The sequence below is a fragment of the Falco peregrinus genome, chromosome 1 (assembly GCF_023634155.1).
Source record: "Falco peregrinus isolate bFalPer1 chromosome 1, bFalPer1.pri, whole genome shotgun sequence".
Taxonomy (NCBI): Eukaryota; Metazoa; Chordata; class Aves; order Falconiformes; family Falconidae; genus Falco; species Falco peregrinus.
Genome location: NC_073721.1, coordinates 96,325,005 through 96,349,691, shown reverse-complemented (window position 1 = coordinate 96,349,691; position 24,687 = coordinate 96,325,005). Strand labels below are relative to the sequence as shown.

Sequence of the window (24,687 nt, the reverse complement as noted above, 5' to 3'; positions counted from 1 at the left end):
GAACGGACCCCCAGAGCACCCTCAACCCGCAGACCCTACGGTGAGGTGGCACTGCGAAGCCACCCCCTCCCCATCACCCCAGGGGGGTGCAGAGGGGTTCTGGGGTGTCAGCACTCTGCCAGTGCCTCCATTCCACCGTCTGTCCCCACCCCGCAGCAGCCCCCCAGGTCGCTGTTCCAACACCAGTCCAGGCTTTCTGCCCCGTCCCCATGGCACCTTTCCCTGGAGCAGAGGGGGCTTCTGGGCAGCCTGGACTCACTGCAAGATGGGTGTAAGTCTGGGAATGCCCCCCCCCCCCCCCCCCGCAGGTCAAGTTCATGACCCACTGCCCAGGAGTGGGGGGACGGAGCTGGAGCCAGTCACGGGGGGCTGCCTTCCCCCCACCTAACCCGGCCCTGCAACACCTGCACCGCAGAGGATGCAAAATTTTCCTCCGTCTGAGGATGATGGCAGCACCCAACCCCCTGCCCCGAGTCATTTCTGTCTCCCCAGAGCCCCTGTCCCCAGCGTCCCATCACAGCAAGGACACGTTCAGCTGCAGCCCCGAGCCCAGGAGTGAGGGGTCCACGACCCATCCCAACGCCACACAAAGGACGCTGCAGCCAGCAGCCCCCCCCCTCCGCCACCTCCTGGGCACCGGCAGCTCTTATGGGGCCAGAAATCAACACCCAGCAGCATTTCCCACCCCCCAGCCCTCCTCCGGCCGCAACCACCCCCGTCCCTCATCCCAACCCCCCATCCCTGGGATGGAGAGCGTGGGCGGGGGGGCAGCTCCCAGGGTAGCCCCCGAACAGAGCGCTCCCTGTTACGCTACCCAGGGCATCACGGCCACCTCCCTTCTTAAGACTAAAAACAAACAGGTTTGTTACGCCTTTTTTTTTTTTTTTTCTCCCCCGAAGGTTTATTTTTTTAAGAGCTATTTATAGCACAACCAGTTTCCAGAGGCTCGGGTATGCAACCTGGAAAAAATAACTCGGAGGAACAGTACCCTGCAGAGGAACAAGACAGCTAAGCCTCGCCTGGGCACACGCCGGAGAACCGCTTCGGGTGACAGAAGTGTCCTTGTCTTCCCAGCCAGGGATGCTGCTGCGGCGCTGCCAGGGCTCTGCTGCCTCTTACAGTCCTGGCTCCTCCGTCCCTCTCCCCGGACGGGCCGTGGCGTTGCTGCAGGGAGCCCGGTAGCACTCATCCTCCCCGGTGGCACTCATCTTCCCCGAGGGCTCCCGTCCTCAACTGTTCCACACAGTCCGGGGATTGCCGGGGCGAGACCCCAGCTGGTTATTCAGGAGGGTCTGGGCAATGCTGGTGGCCGTGCTCGTCCCTTTGCCGGGGAGAGGGGTCATCCTTCTGCTTGGGGGTCCAGTGCATCGGCGAGGGGTGCTAGGCGCTTCTGGTGCCGGTGCTTTTTGCTGCACCGGGCTCTCCATTGCGCTGCTGTTGCCTTTTCCAGCTTTCCTGCCTGTTTTTTCTGCCTGGTCCTCCTCCCTCCCCATGCCTGTTACCCCCTGCTTGAGCTGGCAGCTGCAGCCACCCCGGGCACAGGTGAGGAGCCATCAGTGCCACTGGCACAGTGCCCAGCACAGCGCCCGGCAGGGTTTTAGCCCCGTGTCCTGGGCTCCCGCACCCCCCGGCCAAACGAGGGATGCTGGTGGCAGAAGGGTAAAATACTCCCAAGCCTGTGAGCCACGTGAGCACACTGGTGGCAGGGGCTTTTATTAAAAACTAGTAATAGACTAGTGAGCTAATACTAATTATTATTAGCAAGCTAACTAGTGGCTAATAAGCACGGACTCCACTAGTGCTGCATGCGAACCCTGTGTTCGGTTTTACCCCCTGCCCCGGCTGCTTCGCCGAGAGAAGCCAATGTCCCCGTCCGACCCCTCCCAGGAGCATCCCCGGGAGCATCTGTGCATCCAGCCCCACCGTCATCCTGACCCCTCACAGCCACAGCCTGTCCCAGGTTTTGGGGGGTAACGGGACAGGTGCCAGGGGGCTCGGTGGAGGCAGCGTGGACATGCTGGAAGAGCCCAAGGAGGAGGGAGTGCTCACCGCTGAGCGCGTGCTCCGTCATGCTCAGGCACAGGGACTCCAGCCTGTTGTTGATGTCAGGTTCAGTCACCGGCACCTGGAACTCTGTGGGGAGAAAGGGACAGGAGACTTTGGTCAGGGGACCTAGCAGGGCTCCCGCCCGCCTGCCCTGCACACCCTGCCTGCCCTGCTGCCACTGGCACGGGTGCGCACGAGGGAGGAAACCACTGGAAAGATGCCCCAGAAGGCTCTGACCGCACGGCCGGACTCTGGCAGCGCTTTGCTTCCTGGTGCAACCATCACAGCCGGCAAGAGACAGTTGCAAAAATAGTCATTGCTCCCCTATTTCTTCTCAATAAGGGGTAAACCTGGGAAGAGGCAATGGCATTGCAGCAGGAGATGGATGGAAACGAGGGGTTCAGGCACCAGTCAGAGATGCTGCAGGGGAGCTGGGGTGAGAGCGGGACCCCCGCCCCAGCAGGGGACAGCCCTGGGCTCTCCCCTTGCCCAAGCCCCGCAAAACTCTCAATATGTGCAAAACCTTCCAGTGGCTCCGGGGAGCCGGGAGCTGCCCACGCAGGCAGCGTGCAGGCAGGGCTAGTGCTGGACGTGGGATGGCAGCACAGACCGGCGGAGCCGCCAGCCGGCTTTTCCATGGCCGGCTTCACCGGCTGCTCGGTCGCCCACGGCCCCGCTGCCACCACCCCGGGTGGGGGGTGAGCACAAAAAAAGGGGGTGAACAAAGTTTGGTGTGCTGCAGCACCCCGGCCTGATCCCTACCGCACCAAACTGCATGCTCTGCAGTAAAAGCTGCAAATACAGCTTTTGCTACTGCTGGGTGGCATCTCCTGCTTGCCACGGGCTCACAGGAACATGGGATGAGATTCAGGAGGGTTGAGGTCCCCGCAGCCTGATGAAAAGTGGTTTGAGAGCCCAGCACCACATTATTGCTTATTTTCTTCGTGACTCGGTCTGCATCTTTGGCTCCCTAATCCTCCTACACCCTCAGTCACCGCAGGCTAACATGCAAAGAGAAACCTATTTATTCTCCCTCAGCGCATGCAAAAATGTGCCCTTGTCCTGGTGTTTAATCAATACCCAAAAACAGACGCTGCTTTTGCTGGACAGGACATTTGCTGCCTAAATTATGCAGTTAAAACACCGCAGGCGTGTGATGTGAGGGGAGCTGCCAAGCCGAGACCATGGCAGAACCTTATGGATGAGGTTTAGTTTACTGGGGGGTGTGTGTAAATCCCTGTCCTGTGGTATAAAACGTTATGGTAAGCGTGCTGGTAAGAAAAGTCAGGCTTAAAGGCTAATGAAGGGATACACAGAGAAAAAAAGCATGAATATCCTAATTGGTAGGATGCTCCAGGTTCAGGGGTCAAGTTCAGCAGAAACCCTCCTGAATCAGAGGATGCTCCTATATATGGGAGCATTTTCACAGTGTTTGGGAGGGAAGCACCGATGTAGCACCATTTGCCTTCACACGGATCATGAAAAGAATTCCCCTTGAGTGGGCAAAGGCAGTCCTTCCCCACCAGGTCTCTGTGTCCACACATGAGCAAAAAAGGTGACGGATGAGCTACCGCCTTCCCCACCTGGCATGAAGCCCCTCAGAAGCTAGGTAAGGCACCAACACTTCTATATAGGGCCAAGATGTTATATATAGGGTCAAAAATCCTTCCGGTGATGCCACTGGGTCAATCAACCCATTAATCCCACTAGTGCCAAAGATACCCAGCTCGGGCTGTGCCGGCACAGCGGCGTGCCTGTGGCGAGGCTCCCCGCCAGGGAGCCTTTCATGCAGCCTCCCCTCGTCTCGCCAGGCTGTGGGTAAGTGAAAAAGCAAATGTCTGCTTCCTACCTGGCTGCTGAAACATCAGCATGGTCTGCGGGGAGGTGTGGACCGGCAGCGAGCGCGTCCTCTGCACCGAGCTGTGGCTCCGGCTGGGCATGCTGTTGCTGCCCCCGGGGTTGGCAAACCAGAGGTTCTGTGGGAAGCAAACAGAAAGAGGGGTGTGGGATGTGAAATGGAGGCTTCTGTGCTGTGTATTTATAACTCCCCTTGGGCTCATTTCCCCGGCCCCCCACCCCTTGGTTTGCCTCCCCCCACCGCCCCCCGCCGCCGCTCCCTCTTCTGCATCCCGCTGCCCGGAGGAGAGCGCAACTCAAAGGCCAGCAAACTGGTCTTGCTCGCTTGAAAAGGAGAACAAAGCCAGGGATCTGAATAATTTAGAGGAGGAAAAGCAAAGGAAGCTTGTCTGGAAAAGCTGGAGATGCCGTCAACGCTGACCAACCTGTCTGCCTTGCTTGAGGATGGCGGGGCTGGCGGCAGGGCTGCGCTGGGGGGTGCCCAGCAGCCCACTGGGGCCCAGCAGCCCCAGCCGGGCAGTGGGGAGGTTGCGGGAGGGGATCTGGAACTGGCGGGGGTTCCGCCGGCCCAGTCCTGCCCCTGCAGATCCGGCTGTCGGTAAGGAGTTCGACTGGCCAAAGCCTCGGCTGCGGAGAGAGAAAGCACTGAGGGTGAGAAACGGGCCCCTGGGAGGGGACGGTGCTGCCAGCACGGGGGCGAGCGGCTGGTTTGGTGCGCTCAGACCAACAGCCAAACGTCCCGAGCGTGCCCCAGTGTTGTTGCAAAGTGCCGTACCGGGGTTCGCCACCCCGTGCCCATCCCACGGCCACCGGACCACCGCAAGCTCTGCTCCTGGCCCGACCTTCCCATCCTGCTGAGGATGGTCCTCCATCCGCACGTGCAGTGGGAAGGAGGAGGTCTGGGCATACCGCAGCGGCATCCTTTCTTCTTCCTACCTGCCAGTCACCCTCTCCCCCTTCTGCAGTTGTCAGATTCTCACTATTTTTCTTTAAAGTTTATTTTACTCCTGCAAAATAGGCCTGTTCTTAAATGCAAGTTAAAATAATGCAGGTAATTCCCTGGGCACTGGAGCTAGCAGCACCTGATTTCTTGGGTTTTGACTTAAACTCTTCATGCCTTTGAACTGTACAAAAGAGATATCTTGTGTGGATTCTCTAGTGTCTGATAAAGGTTCAGCTGATGCTGTTGGGTTTTCTTTTGTGGGAATGCTTGAAGGGTCAGGCTGCCTCCCCTTCCAGGAGGCTTATTTTTACAAACACAGTCCTCTCTGAGACGTCTCAAATTCTGTAAAATTTGGTTAAAATTACCTAACAAATCCAAGATTTCCTAGGGAGGGGACGACCAAAAGGCACATTCCTGCAGAGGTGGGACTGGCTCTGCACCTGCTCCCGTCTCTGCACTGCAAACCTCATCCAGCTCCCTGCGGTCAGAGCAAAACCATCTGGACCCAAGACCACGCAGCCCAAACGTCCCGAGACACAGGTCTCAGGGCACAAAACCATCTTTGTTACTCCTTGGAGGGGAGGGTCGCACACATCGGCATCCCTCCCCATTTAAAACCAGAGGAATGACAAAAAATATCAGGTAATCCTTGGAAACACAAGCAGTGTGGGTCTCCTCTGCACAACATCAGCTTGGTGGCTCTGCCCGACCAGCTGGGCAGCAGGACAGCAATGCCATTACCAGGTTTAAGGGTAGGAGCACTCCGCAAACGCACCGCTGCGGTTGCTTTTACACTCCCCGTTCCCTCCTGCCCTTCTCCAGCTTCATCATCCTCACAGATGTTTCAGCTCACCTTCCTCCCAGCCCTCATCTCTCCTGCTTGTGTGGGTGGCTGCAAACATGCTGCAGACGACATGAGCACGCTGGGATTCCAAAACCAGATAAATTTACTAGGCAGGAGTATGACGGGTTTTCTTTAAACTTCTTCCAAGAAACCCTCTTGCCATTAAATCCCCATGAGAAAACCAGGGCTGGCTGCATGCTCATTCCTCGCCCGTAGCTTCCCAGGAGCAGAAAGAACAGAAGACACGTAAAATGCAAACCACCCAAAAGCAGCAACGAAACTGGAGAGCATCCTGCGTGGCTCCAGGAAAGGGACTGGGATCATTTCAAGCCAGCGGCTCTATCTTGTGCTTGGGGTCAGCCTGGCTGCGCAGCTAAACTGCTGCACCAGTGACAGCCCAGAGCAAATGGGTCCATCAAAAACCTTTGCTCTTGCCTATTCTGCATCCGATCGTGCCACAAACACTGAAACATCTTATTTTTCTCCGTTCCAAAATATTTTATTTCATAACACTGGGGAACACTCTGGTTCTGCGCTTGTTCCTTCCGAACTCGCATCCCAGCTGTCCCAATGCTCCCAGTTATCTCCAAAACATTTCCTTTTTGAGAAAAAAGAACTTGCATGAGACTGCAATAAAACAGACTTAGCAAAATGAAACAAAAGGCTGATGTTATTGTTAAAACTCATCTAAAAATGTATCTTCTTTGCCATAACCCCAACATTTTTCTAGGATGCCCCAAAATCCAGCATCACCCTGGAAGTGAGCGAACACAGTGTTTGCAATACAGCCCTACCCGGTGTTCTGACCCCAGCCCTCTGCATCCTCTGCATGCTCCAAGCCTTTTTTTGCCAGTTGATGGCTTTTTGGTGAAACTCCAGCGCTGACGTAATTAGCAAAGGGCAGCAGGCAGGGGCACAACCGCCGGGGTAAGCACCGACCACACATACAAGTGAACTTACTGCTGCTTTCACTTCCCAGCCAGTGCCTGGGGTTTTATCACTGAAGCTTTTCCAAGCCTCTTCCCTCCCAAAATGCAGCTCTGAACCTGGCAGGATCCAACCCTCCCTGTTGGGAGACACTGGTCCCACTTGAGATGCTCTTGCCGGACCCCCAGATGCTGCATCCACCCCTCCACCCCCGAAATTCCACGTACCTCCTCTGCTGCCGATAGCCTGACAGCTCCAGTAGGGATTTCCGAGGGAAAGACCGAAAGAGTTTCTGCACCTGCTGTTTCCATGACAGCAGCCGTTTCTTCTGGATCTCTGTAAACGCCTGCCCCCAAAAAAAGAGAGAAAAAAAGGAAACATGAATATTTTTCTGGACAAAGTGAGCAGAGATGCGTCTGTGGGTGTGTGGCTAAAGAAAAACAGCTGGAGCGGGCGGTGGCGTGAGTCGAGCCCCACTGGCAAGTCCAGAGGGAAACCTCGGTCTCTCTTGAGGATTTACTCATCTCAGGTGGAGAAAACGCTCCGGCAGTGTCCCCTGTGCCCCTGAGCAATGGCCCGGCTCTGCCCCCGAGGCTGCTGCCCCCCCAGCTCCAGCACAGCAGGGCTTCCCCACAGCTTCCCTGCTCCCTGCCACAGCCCCGAGCTCCCTGCCTGCTGCCAGGCTGTGAGTGCAGCTTCCCATGGATTGATGGCTGGTCCCTGCCAGGTGGTGACACTTGTCACCTGGACGTGGCTCTAGAAAATGTTGCCAGGGTGGGAAAAAGCTGGGATTTGGAAAACAGAGCTGCTCTATGGCATCCTGCATCCTGTCCTCCTCCTCCGGGCTGGGCAGAGCTCGGCTCCGTTCCTGGCACCGACGGCTTCTGTGGGAGGTCACCCAGGGTGAGCTCTGTCACCCGCCAGGCTCCCTGCGAAGGTCACCCATGCAGTGGACAGAACCTCCTCCCAAAACGCCCCAGACCTCCTGGCAGCCGGTGTGGGTTACGGTGTGGGTTACGGGGACACCCACGTGCCCACCACAGCTAACTTTAGACACCCAACGTCTCCACGCTGGCGGCAGAGAGAAGTAGAGGTCTCCGGAGGACAATCTGGAGGCTAATTAGCATCTGACTTGATTGCTCTGAACCGCCTTCCAGAGGAGACGCTCTCCCCCAGTGCTGATTACACCGGAGCCGACACAGACAGTGCTCCCTGGGACACAGGCTGGCACTGGTGGGGTGATGCTGCGTCACCACGGCCACCCTGGGTGCTCTTGGAAAATGAGCCCCTCTGCAGCTCCATGTCTTCCTGGCTCTGCTCTCCAGCCCTGGCCCCTCTGCTCCCACCACCCTTGTCCCTTTCTTGGCACCTCTGCTCCCCCCGAGATACCCTGCTCGGCCATTCAGAAAGTCCAGGCACCATTTCCAGGCTCTGATGCTGTCCAAGAGGGGAGCAAGTGGGGGCACAACATACTCCCCGCTCCAGCCCCTCCAGCTGTTTTCCACTATGTAAAGCACCAAGACGACCATATCGATGGCTCTGAACTCATTTTGCAGCAAACCCCAACAGTGGGTGCCACCCCGATACCACACGGGGCCAAATGTCAGCTGGCACCACAGGCACTGCCAGCAAAATGCACTGAACCCCCCCGCCCGCGACTGACAGAGGTGCCCAAGAGCACTGTTCAGAAAATATGATGAAGCGCTTCCATTTTGCCCGGGATCCAACAATTTCACCCCAATTCCAGATGCCCTGTGTGTGGCCCTGCAGAGATCCATGGATCAAACCTTTGCATAAGCGTGGCTCGGGAGTTGGCTTCAGCTGCGAGGAAAGGGGCTGCACGCTGCCTCTCTCCTCTTCCACGTGCTGTGCACCACCTTTTAGGGTTTGCAGCCACCAGCCCTCTCTGGAGGAGATTTTTCCGTGCTTTCCAGCACATTTTTCTATAAACAAATAACTGAGAAACATTTAAAGCCTGCAGCTCCTACCAGAGGGCGTGCGATCTTCCCCTGACCCCCGCCATATGGGCAGGCGCTGAGAAGCAGCTTGTCCTTCCAGGTGCAGCCGGCATGGGTACAAAATGCTGCAGGACACTGGGGACACGGGCCATCCCTCCCTGCCACCAGGCAGGAGCGTGCCAGAGCCCTGTGGCACTGCCTCAGCCATCCCAAGCCATCACCTGGCAAAGGCAGATCTGCCGGGAGCAGAAGCAGATGCCCCTGTTGCAAAACCCCAGGACCACATGCTGCAAAACAGGAGGCGGCAACGCCGAGGGATCATCGGGTCTGTGTCATAGAAACAGCCTGCATGTTCATCCTGGGTGTTTTTCTTTCATCCAGCTGTTGATCGGACTGTCACGAGCCAGATGAATTTCCCAGCTCCAGACCTTGGCAACTAAGTGAGCGTAGGGGGGAGCAACATGTCCATGCACCACGTTGGAACTACCTCCTGCTCCAGTCCCGCTCTGTCAGAATTCCCGTTAATACCCCCCCAAAATATTTGTGCTAGAAACCAAAAAGTTTACATAAACAGACACTTTGGAAACAGTTCCTAAGTGATGAGAACAACAGCTTTAGATGATCTGTCACGACTCACCTCATGGATTAGACATTTGTCTATGAGCTGTAAATAGGAACTTATATTCTCTTCATCAGGTCGGGAAACTAAAAGTTGTGTGCATACTGGAAAAAAAAGAGAGAAGAGAAATGGGCACGGGAACACCGAGCTGGGGTCCAACAAACACCTTGGACAACCTGTTTCCCTTGTCCCATGGGCAGGTCTTCTCATCAGTGAGAAGAAATGTCCTTCCCCAATTCCTGCCATGCTGTCCTATATTTAGGCCCAGATTTTGTTCTCTGTTATGATGGTGTAAATCCAGAGTAACACCACTGGAGTCACCAAAATTAGACCTGAGCATATCAGGGGCACAGGATTATTCCCTATTCCTATGCAAGAGCAGGCGCTGGCAGAGCTCCTGCTCCTATGGCCAAAATCTGCCCTCGCTGCAAACAGATTCCCACCTTATCCCGATGGGTTTTAACCTCTTTTGGAATTAATGCCATAAAAGCAAGCAGAAACGAGTCTCCCCTGTCTTAAGCCCCAGGCAGGGTTGCCTCGTGGTCCAGGAGGACACCTTGTCCTGGCAAGGCTTGTGCCATACGTGCAGCTTCCTGCGTGACGGAGCCATTTGTCACGGGCTGAATTCATCAGCGGGTTTAAAATGGGGCCCCAAACCCACGTTTGTTTGTGCATGCAGTCAATTAGCTGGTCAGATATTTGGCACCAAGCTTTTATACAGGGGCTGGTATTTCTTTGTGGCATCCCAACGAGCTTCTTTCTATTCCCGGTCTCCCACGTGAGCCTGCAGATGAGGCTCCTCTCTCCTCTTCCCCAGGGAGATCTCCCGCCACGTGGCCAGCACCGACAGCTCAGGTGCCACCGATGGGAGGTAGGACACATCCAGGCTCACACAAATTGGCTCCAGAGCCCTGTACACAGCACAGGAGGTCAGACCCTACTTCACGTCACTCGTGTGCACTTGCCAGTGTGTTAATCCTGATGCAAAGCCGTGCACCCCGCACCAGGCATGGAATGACACCTGGGTATTTTGGATGTCCTGCATATAATCCAGGGCTTAAAAAGGGGCTTGGACCCAGCTGATCTGCACTCTAGACGGCTCACATCCAGCCCATGCACCACCGCTACCCCACCAAACAAAGCAAGCCTAAGGGATGCTGCTGTCAACACCTCCGGACTGGTGGGACGCCTCCAGGGCTCTAAATGGGAAGGGAGAGGATGCTATCTGTCCCCAACCGGGGGGCAGGCAGCCCATCCCATCGCTGCTCCTCCCAAAAACCACTGCCCACCTCCCCACCCATGCTCTTACCTCTTTACCACAGCGTGATGGAGCCTCAAAAAATCATCACCCCTAGGACTGTGGCTTGCAGGAGCTCAGAGAAAGGCTGCTGCCAGTGCTGCCGGTGCACACACCCTGCCCTGAAGCAGCTCTCCCCAGCGAGGACACCAGTAATAAGTGACAGCCGCTCACCTTTCCCCACCACTCTGGTGAACTGTCCGGGCAGGTCGCCTTCGGGCAAAGGGCCCCCCCCTGACTCGCCCTCGCATCCTGGCAAATGGTGCTGCTGCATCCCCCCCGCGGCAGAGTCCTTGCAGTCAGAGCCTTGGCTGTCGGAGCCCATCAGGGAGGAGGGGTGATGCGAGTCTGCGTCCCGGCTGTGCTCCTCCGTGCTCAAGTTTTGGGAAGAGTAGGCTTTGATGGGGGTGAGGATCATTTGGTGTAGTTCCTGCAGCGGGACACGCAAGTTTCCACCTTCCAGGATGTCCTGTGGATTCAAGTGGAGAGAAGAGGGTTTGTCTCTGCAGGGACAACAGGGCATCAGCTAGGAACCAGATCCCTACTGTTATTCCCCAGAAAATTCCCACCAAAGCCGACAGCCTTGCTCCTGCTCCAGGACCCTGCCGCAGTCCATCTTCAACAGCCGTGTTTCATTCACCGAGTCTTTTCCTTAGACCAGGGGAGCATGGGGCTGCTGCAGGGACTGTGTCTGATTATCCATGGATATGCTCGGACCTAACTCCCAGAGAAAACATGCCCTGTCGAGCACTGGGATACAAACCCAGCGATGACCTAGCTTCAGTGTTTCCAAATTTCTACCAGGAAGATGGCAACTCTGTGACAGCAACTGAGCCTGTGAGATTTCAACGCCCAGACCAGCACGTATCTTGCTCCCTCCCCAGCAATCCCACAACCATTTCAGCTTTATTTAATTGGAATTATATTTTTTAACCACAGGCTTGTCTCCAGCTTCGAGCACTGCCTTCACACCTGGCTCTCCATTAATCGCTCAGCCCCAAAGTGCCTGCCACAGCATCCTTATGCCCTGGGACCATCGTGGAGCCCAGGACCGCACTGGGATGCAGGAGCCTGTCCTGCAGCAGAGAAGTGGGGACATCCCTGTCCGCACTGGGATGAGCTGGGGGAGTGGGTGCAGAGGGGAAAGGGAGGATTTCAAGGGGCGCAGGGTGGGTTGTGGTCAGACACAGAAGGGGAGACCACGAGCTTGCAGGCAAACTTACATCCCTATAGTGGAAACATTCAGCTTGGAGACCCTGGGGAGAATTTGGGTACACCCCCAGCCTTGCTGTCAGTTATAGTCTGGACCAAGAACTCCCTTTCTACAGTCAGACCCTTGTTCCACTGATGGGAAATAATTGCATTTTGTTTTTAAGGTAGCCTGGACCAGAACAGCTCATTGCAGGTTCCTGCACGGTCTGGCTCGTAGGATGCCGCTTGGAAAGAGGCAGCTTTTGGAGCGAGTCCTGGCTGTGCCTAGTGCAGAGACACGAGGTGGGCACACAGGCTGCGTGTGAGCCAGCTGAAGCCCTGAAATGGTTGTTCCCCTAATTCCTGCTGCACCCCTGGCTCGCTCTCCGATGTCTCAGCTCCACTTCTCTCCAAGACCTGGTGCCAGTCTGCTGGGCACTATTTTTTGGGAAATATCCCGCTCTGCTAACTGGCAGAGAGGGGTGGAGCAGCTCTTTCCAGGAAAGCAGCGATCTTTAGCAGCAAGACGCTGCCCAAAAAAATCAAGTCCCACACATGCTCTTGTTTAGCAAAAAGAAATTGGATGGGGAGCCTGGAAAACCAGAGACATCTCCTCCCAAGTAAAGCAGATCACAGGCACCTCCGAGCCCCAGCAACGTGGGCCACGGTCACAGCCCCAGAGCCCAAACCCACCCGACGAGGGCTCAGAAGCAGCCCCTGGCACTTATCTCCTGTATTTTACAGTGTGCATGGCTGGTTGTATCAGCTGAACTGGGCTTAAGCTCCTGCACTGCACCAGTCAATCAATACCGTATTTCAAAACCCAGGCAGAGAAGCAGGGGAAGAGGCTGTGCAATCGCCTGCAAAACACATCGCCGAAGCGAGCACAATCCAGCGGGCTGTCTCTTGGATTTAACAGTTATTATTAATATATGGAGGTAAATATGGCTTTACTAGCTCCTGCCATACTCTGAGTACAATCCCATATTATAAATAAATAGTGAAGCAGTGAGCTAACAAAAACACCAATAAATAGCAACACACCACATAAGTATTTAAAAGCCCCTAGCGGGAGGCTCTGCAAGTTGCTGTTTGAAGATGGTGCAATTAAATCTAATACAGTATTGCGATAATAAATAGTGAGAGGATGGGGGAGCTGCTCCCACCATGTCTGTGGTGCTGCTGCTTCTCCGACGGCCATTTCTGCAGAGTTTTGGCTTTTGCTGAAGTGACAAAGAAGTTTCTGTTGGTCCTCCTTGGAAACTTGAGATGTTCAGGCACTGATGTGGGTGTCTGACTTTTTATCTAAGGACTGGTTGCCCGTATGATGCTCCAGAAAAGAGCCATGGCCAACGACCTAACAGACACTGGCATATCCCCTCTCTTTTTGGGGACAGCGAGGCAGGGACAGGGCTGGGGGATCCCCATGCTGACCCTGTGGATGGAGGGGTCTCATGAGAGGGACAGTGGCACGGAGAAGGGAGAAATAACCCAGTGGCCGAGGGATAAGCAGGGGTTAAAAGCTCTGCACAGCTGGCTCTCCAGCAGCAGAGAGGACTGCGATGGCTGGTGTGGCTACATCTGGTCCTGCATCACGGTTCAGCAGATGGACATCCCCCTTCCAGTCAGCATTGCTGGGGTGGTGCCCTCCACCACTCAAAGCTCAGGTGTTTCTGAGCACCCTGGAGCTGGCCAGGGCTTGTACCAGTGCTGCAGGGTGTAGCCATCCCAGCTGCATGCGTGTCAGAGATGGATTAGGAGCCACTCTGCAAAATACAGCCCCAAATAAAACCTGCATCTGGTACAGAAGTGTCTGAGACATCATTCAGATGTGGCCAAGCCAACAAGCCAACAACAGATTCCTCTGCAAAAGATTCCAACAACATGTGTAACTGGAGTACTTCACCCCAGAATGAATTCCTGGCTTCTTGAAAAAGAAGAAATACGTAAGTGGTTGTGATTACTTACCCTTTCTAAAGATTTGAGCAGGTTTTGTCTTTCTTTTAGCTTTTGGATACTGATGACTATTTTGTGTCTTGCGCCTTTGGTAACGTTCTGCAAAAACAGCACAAAACCTGGCATTAACATTTCCACAGGGCAGCCGGGTCAACCCAGATCCTTCCTCCCCTAAATGAAAAGGGCTGCGATAAATTAATCAGATTTCTGAGTGCAGGGATCACAGGGGACATAGAAAATAACTTTGAGACTTGCTGAAGATAGAGATTTCCAGCTAGTCTGTCCCTTCCTGGTACATCTCACACAGTGGAAGCAAAGGTGCTGACCAACCCTCTTCATCCCCAGGATAACGCAGAGGTAAATCTGAAAGCGGGGACATTTTCAAAGGTTAACAAGGCAATCGGCCACCAAGACCCCTCTGACTTTAGAGCAGCTGGTTACTGCAGACTGTGCCCCTGCACCTCCTGAACTTAATCCCAACTGGAAAAAAACCCAAGTGTGGCTCCCAGTGATGGGACTTCCGTGCTGGGGCTCAGTAAGAAATGTGGGACGAGACCGTTTTCAGGTACAACATGGAACTCCCAAAGACCCAATTTTCCTTTCTCCGATCGCTTCCCAACCACCTGCAGGTGAAACACCTTCCATGTGAAGACACAGAAAGAGGTGTTGGAGGCATCTCATCTACCAACTGTGCAAGCACCGGGACCATGGCTGATTGCTTTACGACTGATGTGGGACGTACTTGTGCCTCGAGCTGGCATTCGGTGAGGGCCATCATCTCCTCGTACGTCATCTGCGAGAAGAGGGCAGCGTACTTGTGCAGCCGGAGGCTCTTCAGCCAGGCTGGGACATCTGCAGCACAAAGGCAAGGAGATGAGAGCTCCTGCTGAGCTCCAGACACGGCTTAACCATGCGCAGTAGCATCAACAGCAACGCCAGGAGCTGGTTAGGTGCCATCCACCACCCCACTGGTGCTTTAGATGCCCTGCTGCCCTTCCTGGACCTTTTGGAGGACATAGTGCTATGGATACGGATGGTTGGAGGAACCAGCCCCCAGAGGAGGACACAGCCTCAGAGGCTGGGTTTCCATGGCTGAGCCGCTGGCCATTAGCCCACGGGGAGCCGGTGTCGTGCTGCTGCACGCCAAGCTCCTCACTGCCCTGTTCCCAGGAGCGGGGGAACTGCTGAAGCTGATGGCGCGGTCGAGGTTAGGATTAGCAAATGGCTGTTTTGCAGATGGCAGACACCTGATTTACGGCATGAGAGAAGATGGTATGTGCTGAAACTTTAAACGGCTGCTTAAAGTGAAATAAAGAGGGTTGTTTTTTTTTTTTTGAGCACGGTGAAATGATGTGCGATCAAAGATGGTCCAGCAACACACTTCAGAAAGATGACTTGGGACCTCAAAATGCAGTGACTGAAATGGCTCCTTCCCTCCCAGGCGTTATCTGCAGTGTAGCACCTCTGTGCCCAGCTGGATGGGTACCCAAATACTTTTATCCTCCTGACACCAACGTGGCTTAACAGGGAGGGACCTGGGAGGGGAAACCTTCCTCTGCAACATGCAAAACCCCACCAGACCCCATGATGGGGGTGTCCTCCACAGAGCAGGCAATGGGATATGGGCCTCCCCTGCTCCAGCCTGCTCAGCAGCTACTCGGGGTTTTGCAGGCTTGGGGTGCCTGTGGTGACACCCCACAAGGTGGGGGGGAGCCCTGCAGACATCTGTGCTGCAGCACCACACCGTGCCCACGGCAGCGCTTTTGTTTTGCATCTGAAAGCCTTCAAATGCTGTGCCAAATCGGGACCTGCTTTATTTAGCACCTACAACCCAACAATAGCTCTGCCTTACCCTACCGAGCTCACCTGCTCCACTCCCAGCAATACCCTTGTCCATCCTGTCTCCTCCTGCCACGAGACACCCAGGAACCCCATCTCAACCCATATCAGGTGCAGTTTACAATAAAACCCCAGCGTTTCAGCCCCAGGCAGCCCCAAACTCCACCTTGAATGGAGAGAGCAGGTGGAGGCTCGGGAAATGTTTCTTCTGCAGTGCTGTGTCCAGCTCTGGGGCCCCCAGTATCAGGGGGATGTGAACCTGTTGGAGCGAGTCCAGAGGAGGCCACGGAGATGCTCAGAGGGCTGGAGCCCCTCTGCTGTGGAGACAGGCTGAGGGAGTTGGGGCTGTTCAGCCTGGAGAAGAGAAGGCTGCGGGGAGACCTGACAGCACCTGCCAGTGCCCAAAGGGGCCGACAGGGAAGCTGGGGAGGGGCTTTTTACAGGGGCCTGGAGTGCAGGACAAGGGGGAATGGCTTTAAACTGAAAGAGGAGAGATTTAGGTTAGACAGTAGGAAGAAATTCTTTACTGTGAGGGCGGCGAGGCGCTGGCACAGGCTGCCCAGAGCAGCTGTGGATGCCCCATCCCTGGGAGTGCTCAGGGCCAGGCTGGATGGGGCTGGGAGCAACCTGGGCTGGTGGGAGGTGTCCCTGCCCGTGGCAGGGGGTCGGAACTAGATGGTCTTTAAGGTCCCTTCCCACCCAAACCATTCCACGATTCTACAGTGATTCTATGATCAATACCAGTTAGCAGCAACACTCTGATCTCTTCGATCGCCCCCAAGTCCAGTGTAAGGGGTATGCATCAAATGGGTGGTGCAGTCCATGTCCCATGGCAAGCAGGGGCTGATGGTGTAGGAGAGCCCCAGGAGAGGGAGGGATGGCTGGTAGCAAGGCTGCCCTGATGGAGTTCTTCTGCCCAACATGCCCACCAAGGAGGGAGGAGGACTGGGGGCTTGCACTATTTTCAGGAGGGATTTCTACCCACTGTGCTTCTGCTGCCGGGCTGGGGCTGCTGTGGGTGCTGGTGCTCTGCTCACCACCCCTGAGGCCAGCACGAGGACAACCTTCATGGTCATGTCCAATAACCCTCGCTAACACAGCCAACCTCAGAGGTTTTCTAGGCTGATCCAACTGCAAAGTGCGAGGCCAGACTTTATTCAGAAAGGGATGAGACGATGCGAGGAGGACAGTCTTACTGCTGGGACATCCCATGGTGTGGGTAGTCTGTCCAAAAAGCCCCATGCTGCTGAGGGCCACATGCAAGGCAAGGATTGTCACAGACCTCTTCCTGAACCACCACCTCGTTGCTGGAGGGGACAGGGCAAGACAGACAGACCATTGGTTTGGTCCCCTAAGGCAATTCATACATCTGCCAGAAGTCACTGCCTGGGCTGACCCCAAACCCCACTCACATCCAAGCAGAGGATGCAAACAGCCCCAAAATGCTGCGTTTTGCTCACACTCTCCATCCTCTGACACACATCAGGATCTGCATTTCAATTAAATTCCTCAAATGCTGCACAGGAGATCGACCCTACAGCAGACACGGGGGCAAAGCCAGTACTGAGCACAGACGGGCTGAACTTTGGCATTTCCCAAAAGTCCTGACATTCACCGGTCCTAAACCCTGCTACCGGAGGCCTCTTAAATCAATATTCTGTTTAAAAAAATTAAAAAGCTATATGCAGAAAGCCCTCTCTTTCCAGCATGGGACTGGCAGGCTTGAACCTCAGCTTCATTTTAACACAAACCCACACCACCGTAGTGACGCCACATTAGAAGTCTACCTGAGCCCGTGTCTCCGGGGACATCTGCCTTTGGTGCATGTCCACGGTGACGGCAAAGCCCACAGGAATACTTTCAGAAGAGAGATGCAACTTCATATAGACCTTAAACCCTGCGGAACACCCGCCTCCAGCCTTTGCAGAGAGTCAGAGCGCAGAAGCAGCTCTTCTTTCCCTTTGCATCAGCCTCCCTGGACCGCCTCCTAATTCTGGTGAGCTACAACGGTCCCAGGAGAATACGATCCTAGGAGCAGGCTGGGGAGAAGGAGCCACCCCAGCACACAAAGGGATGCTGGTGGGTCTTTCACCCTTGCCATGGGGAAGAGGCAACCAGGAGGTACAAGGTCATCTAAGGCAATTTCGTGGTCCTTGGAAAGCCAAACTCGCTAATGCTCCCCACGGGGCAGTGAGCCGCAGTGATCCTTAATCACCGATTACCAGCAGCTAATTGTGAAGTCATGGCACAACTGTCAGAAACGCCGTGTCTGATGTGAGCAGCAGAGTGGGGACTTCCACGCTGCTCACATACATTGTCCCCTGTAGGCATTAAACTCTGGAGTTCGGCTGGCACGTGCTGGCATGGAAACTGAGAAGGAAAACAATTCATTCTGCCATATACATACACACAAGCTGACATATACACAGGACACCATCAGCAGTGCCTTACGGCACACCAAGCTAACCCATGGATGTACTCACAGCAGAAACCCCCAGCTCTACCCAAACCCTCCTCCCAGTGCACCCCGAGCTGCGCCCTGCGAAGGGACGGATGGACAGATGGATGGGCTCCGCAGGGAACAAAGTGTCCGCATCTCCCCCTGGAGAAACCAAAGGCTGGGAAAAAGCCAAGAGGCACCCTTCCTTCAGCACGAAGATAGATGGAGAGAAATAGGTGATGTCAGGGGAGATGAACTGCTGAGCCACGTCGGATGGGGTTCTGTCATGGATCTGGTTTCCCCACTGTCCTCCTGGATGCCCCAGAGGGTGTTAAAGAAGGAGCAAGCTGACCAGAGGCACGAGTGACACCAAACCACAAGAGCCTGCAGGAGCTCGTGGAGACGTGGCTGCAATTCAGAGAAGGGACTTGGCAAACCGAGCAACTGGTCTGGATGAAATAAGATGCAACCCAATAAAAATGCACAAAGTTGTGTGTTTCTGTAGGAACAAGAAACAGCATGAACTGAGGGCAGGGAACAGGCAGTACTTTTTTTTTTTTTTTTTTGCAGGAAAGCTGTGGGGACACAATGGGTCATACGCAGCCCGTGGTGGTGTGTTACTTGAGGACGATGAGCTATACAGCCACAGGAACGCTGTCTGTATGGCAAGCTAGTCTCTGTTCTGCTCCCGAGTCCAGTTTTGGGCAACACACCTTCAATAAAATATGGGCTTTTTGGAAAAAACCCAGCAGAGAGAAACAAGGACAACCCCAATTTAGAAAACACCATTTGGGAAGAAACTGGATGACTTCAGTCTGAAGAAAATACAGTGGAGGGGGGAGGACACAACAGTGGTAGACACCAGCGGCTGCAGACATCTGTTTCACATGTCCCCGGACAGCGGGACAAAAGCAGTTGGGCTGACTCAGCAGTGGAGGGAGAATCAGGTTTAGATGTTTCAAGCCTTCCTCCAGAGAAGGAGGATGCCCGGGAAGGGATGGCTCAAGGAAGGGCAGCCATCTCCCCCCGGGGGGCTGCATGCAGCAGCAACAGGCTGTCTCCATATGTCGTTTATTTAATTGGTTATTGCTTGTGGACAGCCTGGGCAATAGCACCTTTGGGTTTTGCAGATTTGGCCACACAGGTTGATGGCACTGCACTGGAAAGTTTCTATGCATACAGGTCCAGGAGCTGCAGCTGTGGACCACAAGGAGCCTGGCTCCCCGTGGTCTCCTCCCCAGCTCCATCAGCAGAAACCTGGAGAAATGTAGCATTAAACAGACCCTTCTGCACCACCTGCTCCCCAAAAGGGTCTCCCTGGCCTGACAGACTGCAGGATCTGGCCCCAGGCATAGAAAACCTTGGGGACCCTTCACACTGATCGCAGCTTAGTCTTCAACATGCTCCCGGTGACCCCTCCAAGCCCACCTGCCTGCCTGCTGCCGGTCCACCATAAGGTTATGCAGGCAGCGAGAGCCACAGGTAGGCACAGAGCCTGCAGCAGCGCTGGGGACCAAACACCCCCTGGCTCCCCTACCTGCTTCGGTGGTCGTTAGCGAGCAGAGCCGCAGAGAAGCCAAGCCCAGCTCTGCAAGCCTGCTGGGCTTAGAAAACTCTCCTGTCACATCTACAGCCCATCGCCCCCAGCCCAGAGCAACGCTACGGTGCACAGTCCAGCCAGGGAGGGGGCCGAGCCCCGAGCATCCATCTCACGGGGGAGCTGTGAGGGTTCTTTTTATGCACTTAATTCATGCACAGCAATGTCATACAGTGCCAAGCCAAGCGCGGTTCCACTTTACAGAGATTTATACGTATCTAGATCTATCTGTAATCAGAATAAAATCAGGCCTTGTGACTATTTAAAAAATATGATTATTTCCTTATTCTGATACATCGCTGGTCTTTACACAATTGAGTTGCTTTGCATTAATGAAAATTGCAGCTGTTCAAATCAGTCTCTGATCGCTGCAGGTTCTTTTCAGTCATTTTGTCTGTTCACAGGAATACACAGTCTGCATGTTCGCCCAGTTTTCATCAATTTATCCCTCTACAGCCTGAAGTTTGCTCTCCATCTTTGACTGCAGCAGTAGGCTTTGTTTCTGCCTTGTTTACCAACAGGATCACATGTATTTACTGCTGAAAGTCTCTGTGAAATGCAGGCACAACGGGGAAAAACAACTGAAACACACTAGATAAAACCACTGCGAACAAGTATCCTAAGCCAGAACTTCCCCAAATACTCGGTGGGTACCAAACACTGCAATGGTAAATCCCACACGGCTTGCTAAACCTACGCTAAGCTATTTTTCACCGTAATAAAACAGAAAAAGAGCACCAGTCACAGCCAAAAGCCACAGGCTATGGAAAAAATCCAGCTTTTTGGAAAGCTGGCAGCTTGCAGAATTCTGGGGCAAAACCAGCCCACTGGCACCCAACTGCAAGATGTCAGATCAGGACCAGCTGCTGCTTAAAAGAAAACCTAACTTATTGCCCTAAACCTAAATTCCTAAGCCGGGAAGAAACGCTGAAAGGCCCCGTTTGCTTACGAGGACTCTCGCCCAAAACCGCCAACCGAGCCCCGCGCTGCCGGGAAAACGGCTTTTCCCCTCCTGCCTCTGGGTGCTGGGCGCGGGGGGGGAGGCGTCTGGTTTTTCACTCACCTTTCATCCCACTCCCTTCCTCCTGGAATGTGTTACGAGCAGAAGGCTGATCTTCTAAATGTTCACTCCCACCACTTCCCGAAGAGGCTACACTGCTTTGTGGAGACAGGGGGGCATGATCGGAAGGGATGCACTGGGGTCCTCTAGCTCGTAAGTCCTCATGAGACATCCATCCATGTCCTAGAGGTTGGTTTGGCACATTCATGGGTGGGGTAAGGGACACAGAGCGTTTCAAAGGGCTGTGGTGTGTCTGGCCTGAGAGAACTGAAAAAAAAATAAAATCAAAGAGGTTATTCCCCCCTCGCGGCCCAGGATGCAGCGGAGTCCCCCGAAAAAAAAAAAAATGAAATCATAAAATGCGTGGTGGTCGGCCCTGAGCTCTCTGCCTTGTCTCGGGCAAGCTGAGGGGATGGGGGTACCTGCAAGGAGATGGGGTTACACGAGCCAGGTCGCGTTGCTTAAGGAAAGGTGTTGTGTGGATTGCACCTCTAGGATGAAAAAAATAATAATAACTGAGCAGCTCTGGAGGTTTTTTTCCCTGCGGAGTCCAGTAGCGACAGCCCACCTGAGCACGGGGTTGTGCCAGGCACTTGGCTGCCACCCCGTGCCTACCCTGGAGCCCGGACAGCATCGCCGCTATTGCACCTGTAATGGGGACCTTCACCGAGGCCATGAAGCTTGCCCTGCTAAAATCATCCAGCCCCGTATCTTTCTGGGAAAGGCATAAAAATCCCCAGGACGGGAACATCCTCCCCCAGACCCAGGGGAAGCTTTCTCCATCTCTCCCTTCAGGTTAAGACTTGGCTTACGCCCCAAAGCACGAGCATTTACACACCTGCCTAACATCATCGTGGAGGTACTTACAAATGTCTAAGCCTTGTGAGTCCTGCTAAGATCTTGCACTTCACTGAGCTGTTACCAGCAATGAGAGAATCCCAGCCCAGCCACCCCTCAGGTGAGCTTCCGAGCACATGCCTTTTAACCCTCCCCAAGAGCAAACACCAAAGCAACGGTGACAATACATCCATGACAAAGAGGTGAGGCCGAATCCACCAACAAATGATCTTTGGAAAGCTATGGATTTGTTTTTCCTTCCCAGTTGTATACGGGTTTGTATTTCCTTGGCTGAACGCCAAGTTCAATTTGTTTTTAGCAAATAACTTCAATGCCACTAAGCGAAGAGTGTGGCACCAGCTCCTGTGATTTGGAGTTATCCCTCGAGAAAGGCTTTACAATGGGTAGGTATTTACCTGCCTTTCAGTCAAGTTCAGAAAATACTTCTTATATAGGCTAAATTATTTAAAAAGCCCAAATCATAGGTTTGCCAACACTTTTTTGTAGAAGCGTTGCAACTTAAGTAGATTTTTAAATACAATTTTTACTGGTCTCCATTTTTCACTGCTCTTCTTCTGTACTGTCTCATTCACTTTTAATTATCTCCTTAAAGATTTAGGTATCTTTTTCTCGAGTCTGTTGGTTAGCAGGGGTGATACACGGCATTTAGAAGAAAAGATGGATACGGACAAAACATATCCTCATAATAAAAACATATTAGAAAATTGGTCTGTTGGCTTAACAACATTCAATTTCTATCAGTCACAAAGTCACTGAACTTCCGGTTAAACCATAAATGCAGTTAATGTATCTTAATGTACACATTTAGGATGTAAAAAACTTGTTCAATGTTTTACTGCACTTACTCTCAATGAAATCAGCTGAACTTACCAGGGGCTGCTTCCTGATCACTGAGACCAAAAAAATGGCTGGATTTAGGCATCGCTCAGCCCAGCCATGTCTCATCACCCACCGGAATAACAGGACAAGTTCTGGGGCCAGTGCTAGAAGGTCCTTTCTAGTTTGCATCAAACCCAAGTGAACGCTGTTGGTTTTGATGTGCCCCCGGTACAGAAGTGGGGCTCACATCGCGACGGCTAACAAAACTGGTCAGTTAACAAGGGGTAATTTCTAGAGAGAAGAGCAAATTCTACAGAACGACACTAATTTCTCACAATTAGCATCTCTAAGCTTCACGGTGGGGTAGATGAAACGAAAAGCAGACTTTCTGCTCCAGGGAAACCTGAGGGCAGAGGGGTTAAAATGACCTTTCAGTCCATATGAAACTGAAGCAAAAACCTTTCCATTTTTCTTTCAAAATCAAGTTTCTTAAGTCTGTACAAAACCTGGGGGAAATTCATTGTTCTTGTTGCTTTTCCTCCTAAAGCACCAAAGCCCTACAGCTCCCTAACCCCCTTTTTTTTGCATCAAAACCACTCGCGGCTCCTCCATGTGTTATTTGCTAATATAAACGAGTCTTGGTAGAACCGCCCCCCGCCCCCCCCCCGGCCAGGTGTACTGTGCTGTAAAAGTTAAGCTGGGTTTAATTCCCAGCTAAAGCCTGTGGGAAAACCTGCCATCAAAGCCATCTCTGCTGACCAGAAGCAGAATGAAAATGAGCAAGTAGTGGGGTTATAAAAGGAGGGGAGAGAAAAACACCAGAGCTTGTTTGCATTTATTAAGCACCTGTAAAAAGCAGCCGGTGCCACACGCAGCTGATGGATGAAGCCAAAACCCTGCAGATTTCTCCAGCATCTAAATTGTTCCTGTTTCCAAAAGCATTTTCTTCTACCAGCCCATAACACTAACACCATGCTGTGCAGGGAAGCAAGGGGATGGCTTATGGTGAAGGATTTGTTCCCTTCCCCTTAAATAACTACAGACACATCTTCCAGATGTCTCCTGGCAGAAAAGGATGTCAATGGGGACCCAGGCTTGTTTTCAGAGCAGTGTTATGTTTCTTAAAGTTGTGATGCATCCTGATGGGAAATACATGGATTTAAGAATGTCTTGGCTAAGCTATTTCAGCTCCTGGCTTTGCAATTGTACCCCACAAGCAGCACCATAACAGGGCTCTGTAGATGTCACCTCACCCTCTGAGAAGAAAAAAATATTTAGCATTAAAAAAAAAAATATGGAGGGGAAAGATGGGGGAAAAAACTGATAAATCAGTTGAAATGCATCACCAGGGCTGAGCACTGCAGCAACATCACCCAGAGCCCCTCCTGAGCTGCTGCCCCTCTGTAGGAAAACGTCTGGTTTAGGCAATATTTGTGCCCTTTGAATGAATGAGAGATGCAGGGGAGCAGGCAGAGAGGACAGGAGCTGATTGCCCCCTTTTAGGAGATGAAGGCTGCTCCGTTAATCCTCCTTCTTACAGGGTGTACGCACCAGCTAGTACCCTGCAGTGCTTAAGCCATCCTCTCCCCACCAAAACCTTGCAAACAAGAGGGTATTTTTGGCTTAAATCCAGACCAGATTCCTTCCTGAGCAGCAGTACCCTTGCAAACTGCTGCTCTTCCATCTTAATTTTATGTCCCCTAATTAGAAGCCGGTGTCGGCTGGAGGAGAAATAATGAACTCCACAGGATGGCCAGGAACAATTAGAAATCATCCAGTGCAACATATAAAAATTAGTTCCACTTCCTTCCCCGAGATAACGCAACGCTGGAGTCCAATAGAGCATGTTTTATTTAAACCACAACCATTTTTACCGAACTATGAATCAATTCACACAAGTTCAGGAGACGCAGTAGAGATAATTCCTCTGCAAAGGATGCTACAAGCAGAAAAAGTCATTGGCTCTTTGAACCCCCCCCAGCTACTCTTGGTACCAGTCACAGATTATTTAAGGGCTCTTAGAACTGGCTTAACTTTAGGCTCCACTTCAGCCTTTCTGGCTGCAACACAGACCTGTGAGCAAGACGGCTTCTTGCAAACCCTCTTAACCAGCTTCCACCAGCACTCAGGCTTAAAAATGCTGCCAACCCTGGGATGGCACCTGCCTGGCATGCACACACCTCTCCCTCTTTTAATTCGTAACCCTTCGAAAGGGGATTAATAAATGTGCCTGTTTATTAACTCTGCTGCTTGTGTTCATGTCCTTGGGTTCTCAAAATAAGAGGATGTAGCGAATGATTTTCAAAGTGTCAGTTTAGCCTAGGTCCTGCCCTGCTTTTGACAATCCTCTGTGCCTTTTAGATGGTCCAAGGTGAACCCAGGGCTGCTGACAGCCCAGTGGGGACAAGTCACATATCCAGTCTCTTGTTAATTAAA

At 53.2% G+C, this 24,687-nt stretch overlaps 1 protein-coding gene across 3 annotated transcripts in view; it reads right to left on the bottom strand.

Annotated features, from left to right (window-relative positions):
* Positions 1–24,687, bottom strand: part of SAMD4A (sterile alpha motif domain containing 4A) — a 109,472-nt gene that overhangs the window by 3,776 nt on the left and 81,009 nt on the right. Inside the window, exons 4-12 of one of the 3 annotated variants that reach the window (XM_055798017.1) lie at positions 20,578–20,841; positions 14,381–14,490; positions 13,651–13,737; positions 10,666–10,960; positions 9,213–9,298; positions 6,845–6,963; positions 4,329–4,530; positions 3,896–4,022; positions 2,050–2,133 (exon numbers count right to left, since the gene is read on the bottom strand). In XM_055798017.1, the coding sequence (XP_055653992.1) occupies positions 2,050–2,133; positions 3,896–4,022; positions 4,329–4,530; positions 6,845–6,963; positions 9,213–9,298; positions 10,666–10,960; positions 13,651–13,737; positions 14,381–14,490; positions 20,578–20,841 (1,374 nt within the window). Of the gene's footprint in view, positions 1–738; positions 2,134–3,895; positions 4,023–4,328; positions 4,531–6,844; positions 6,964–9,212; positions 9,299–10,665; positions 10,961–13,650; positions 13,738–14,380; positions 14,491–20,577; positions 20,842–24,687 lie in introns of those variants that run through there. The other 2 variants (XM_055798024.1, XM_055798022.1) reach the window with 2 other exon arrangements.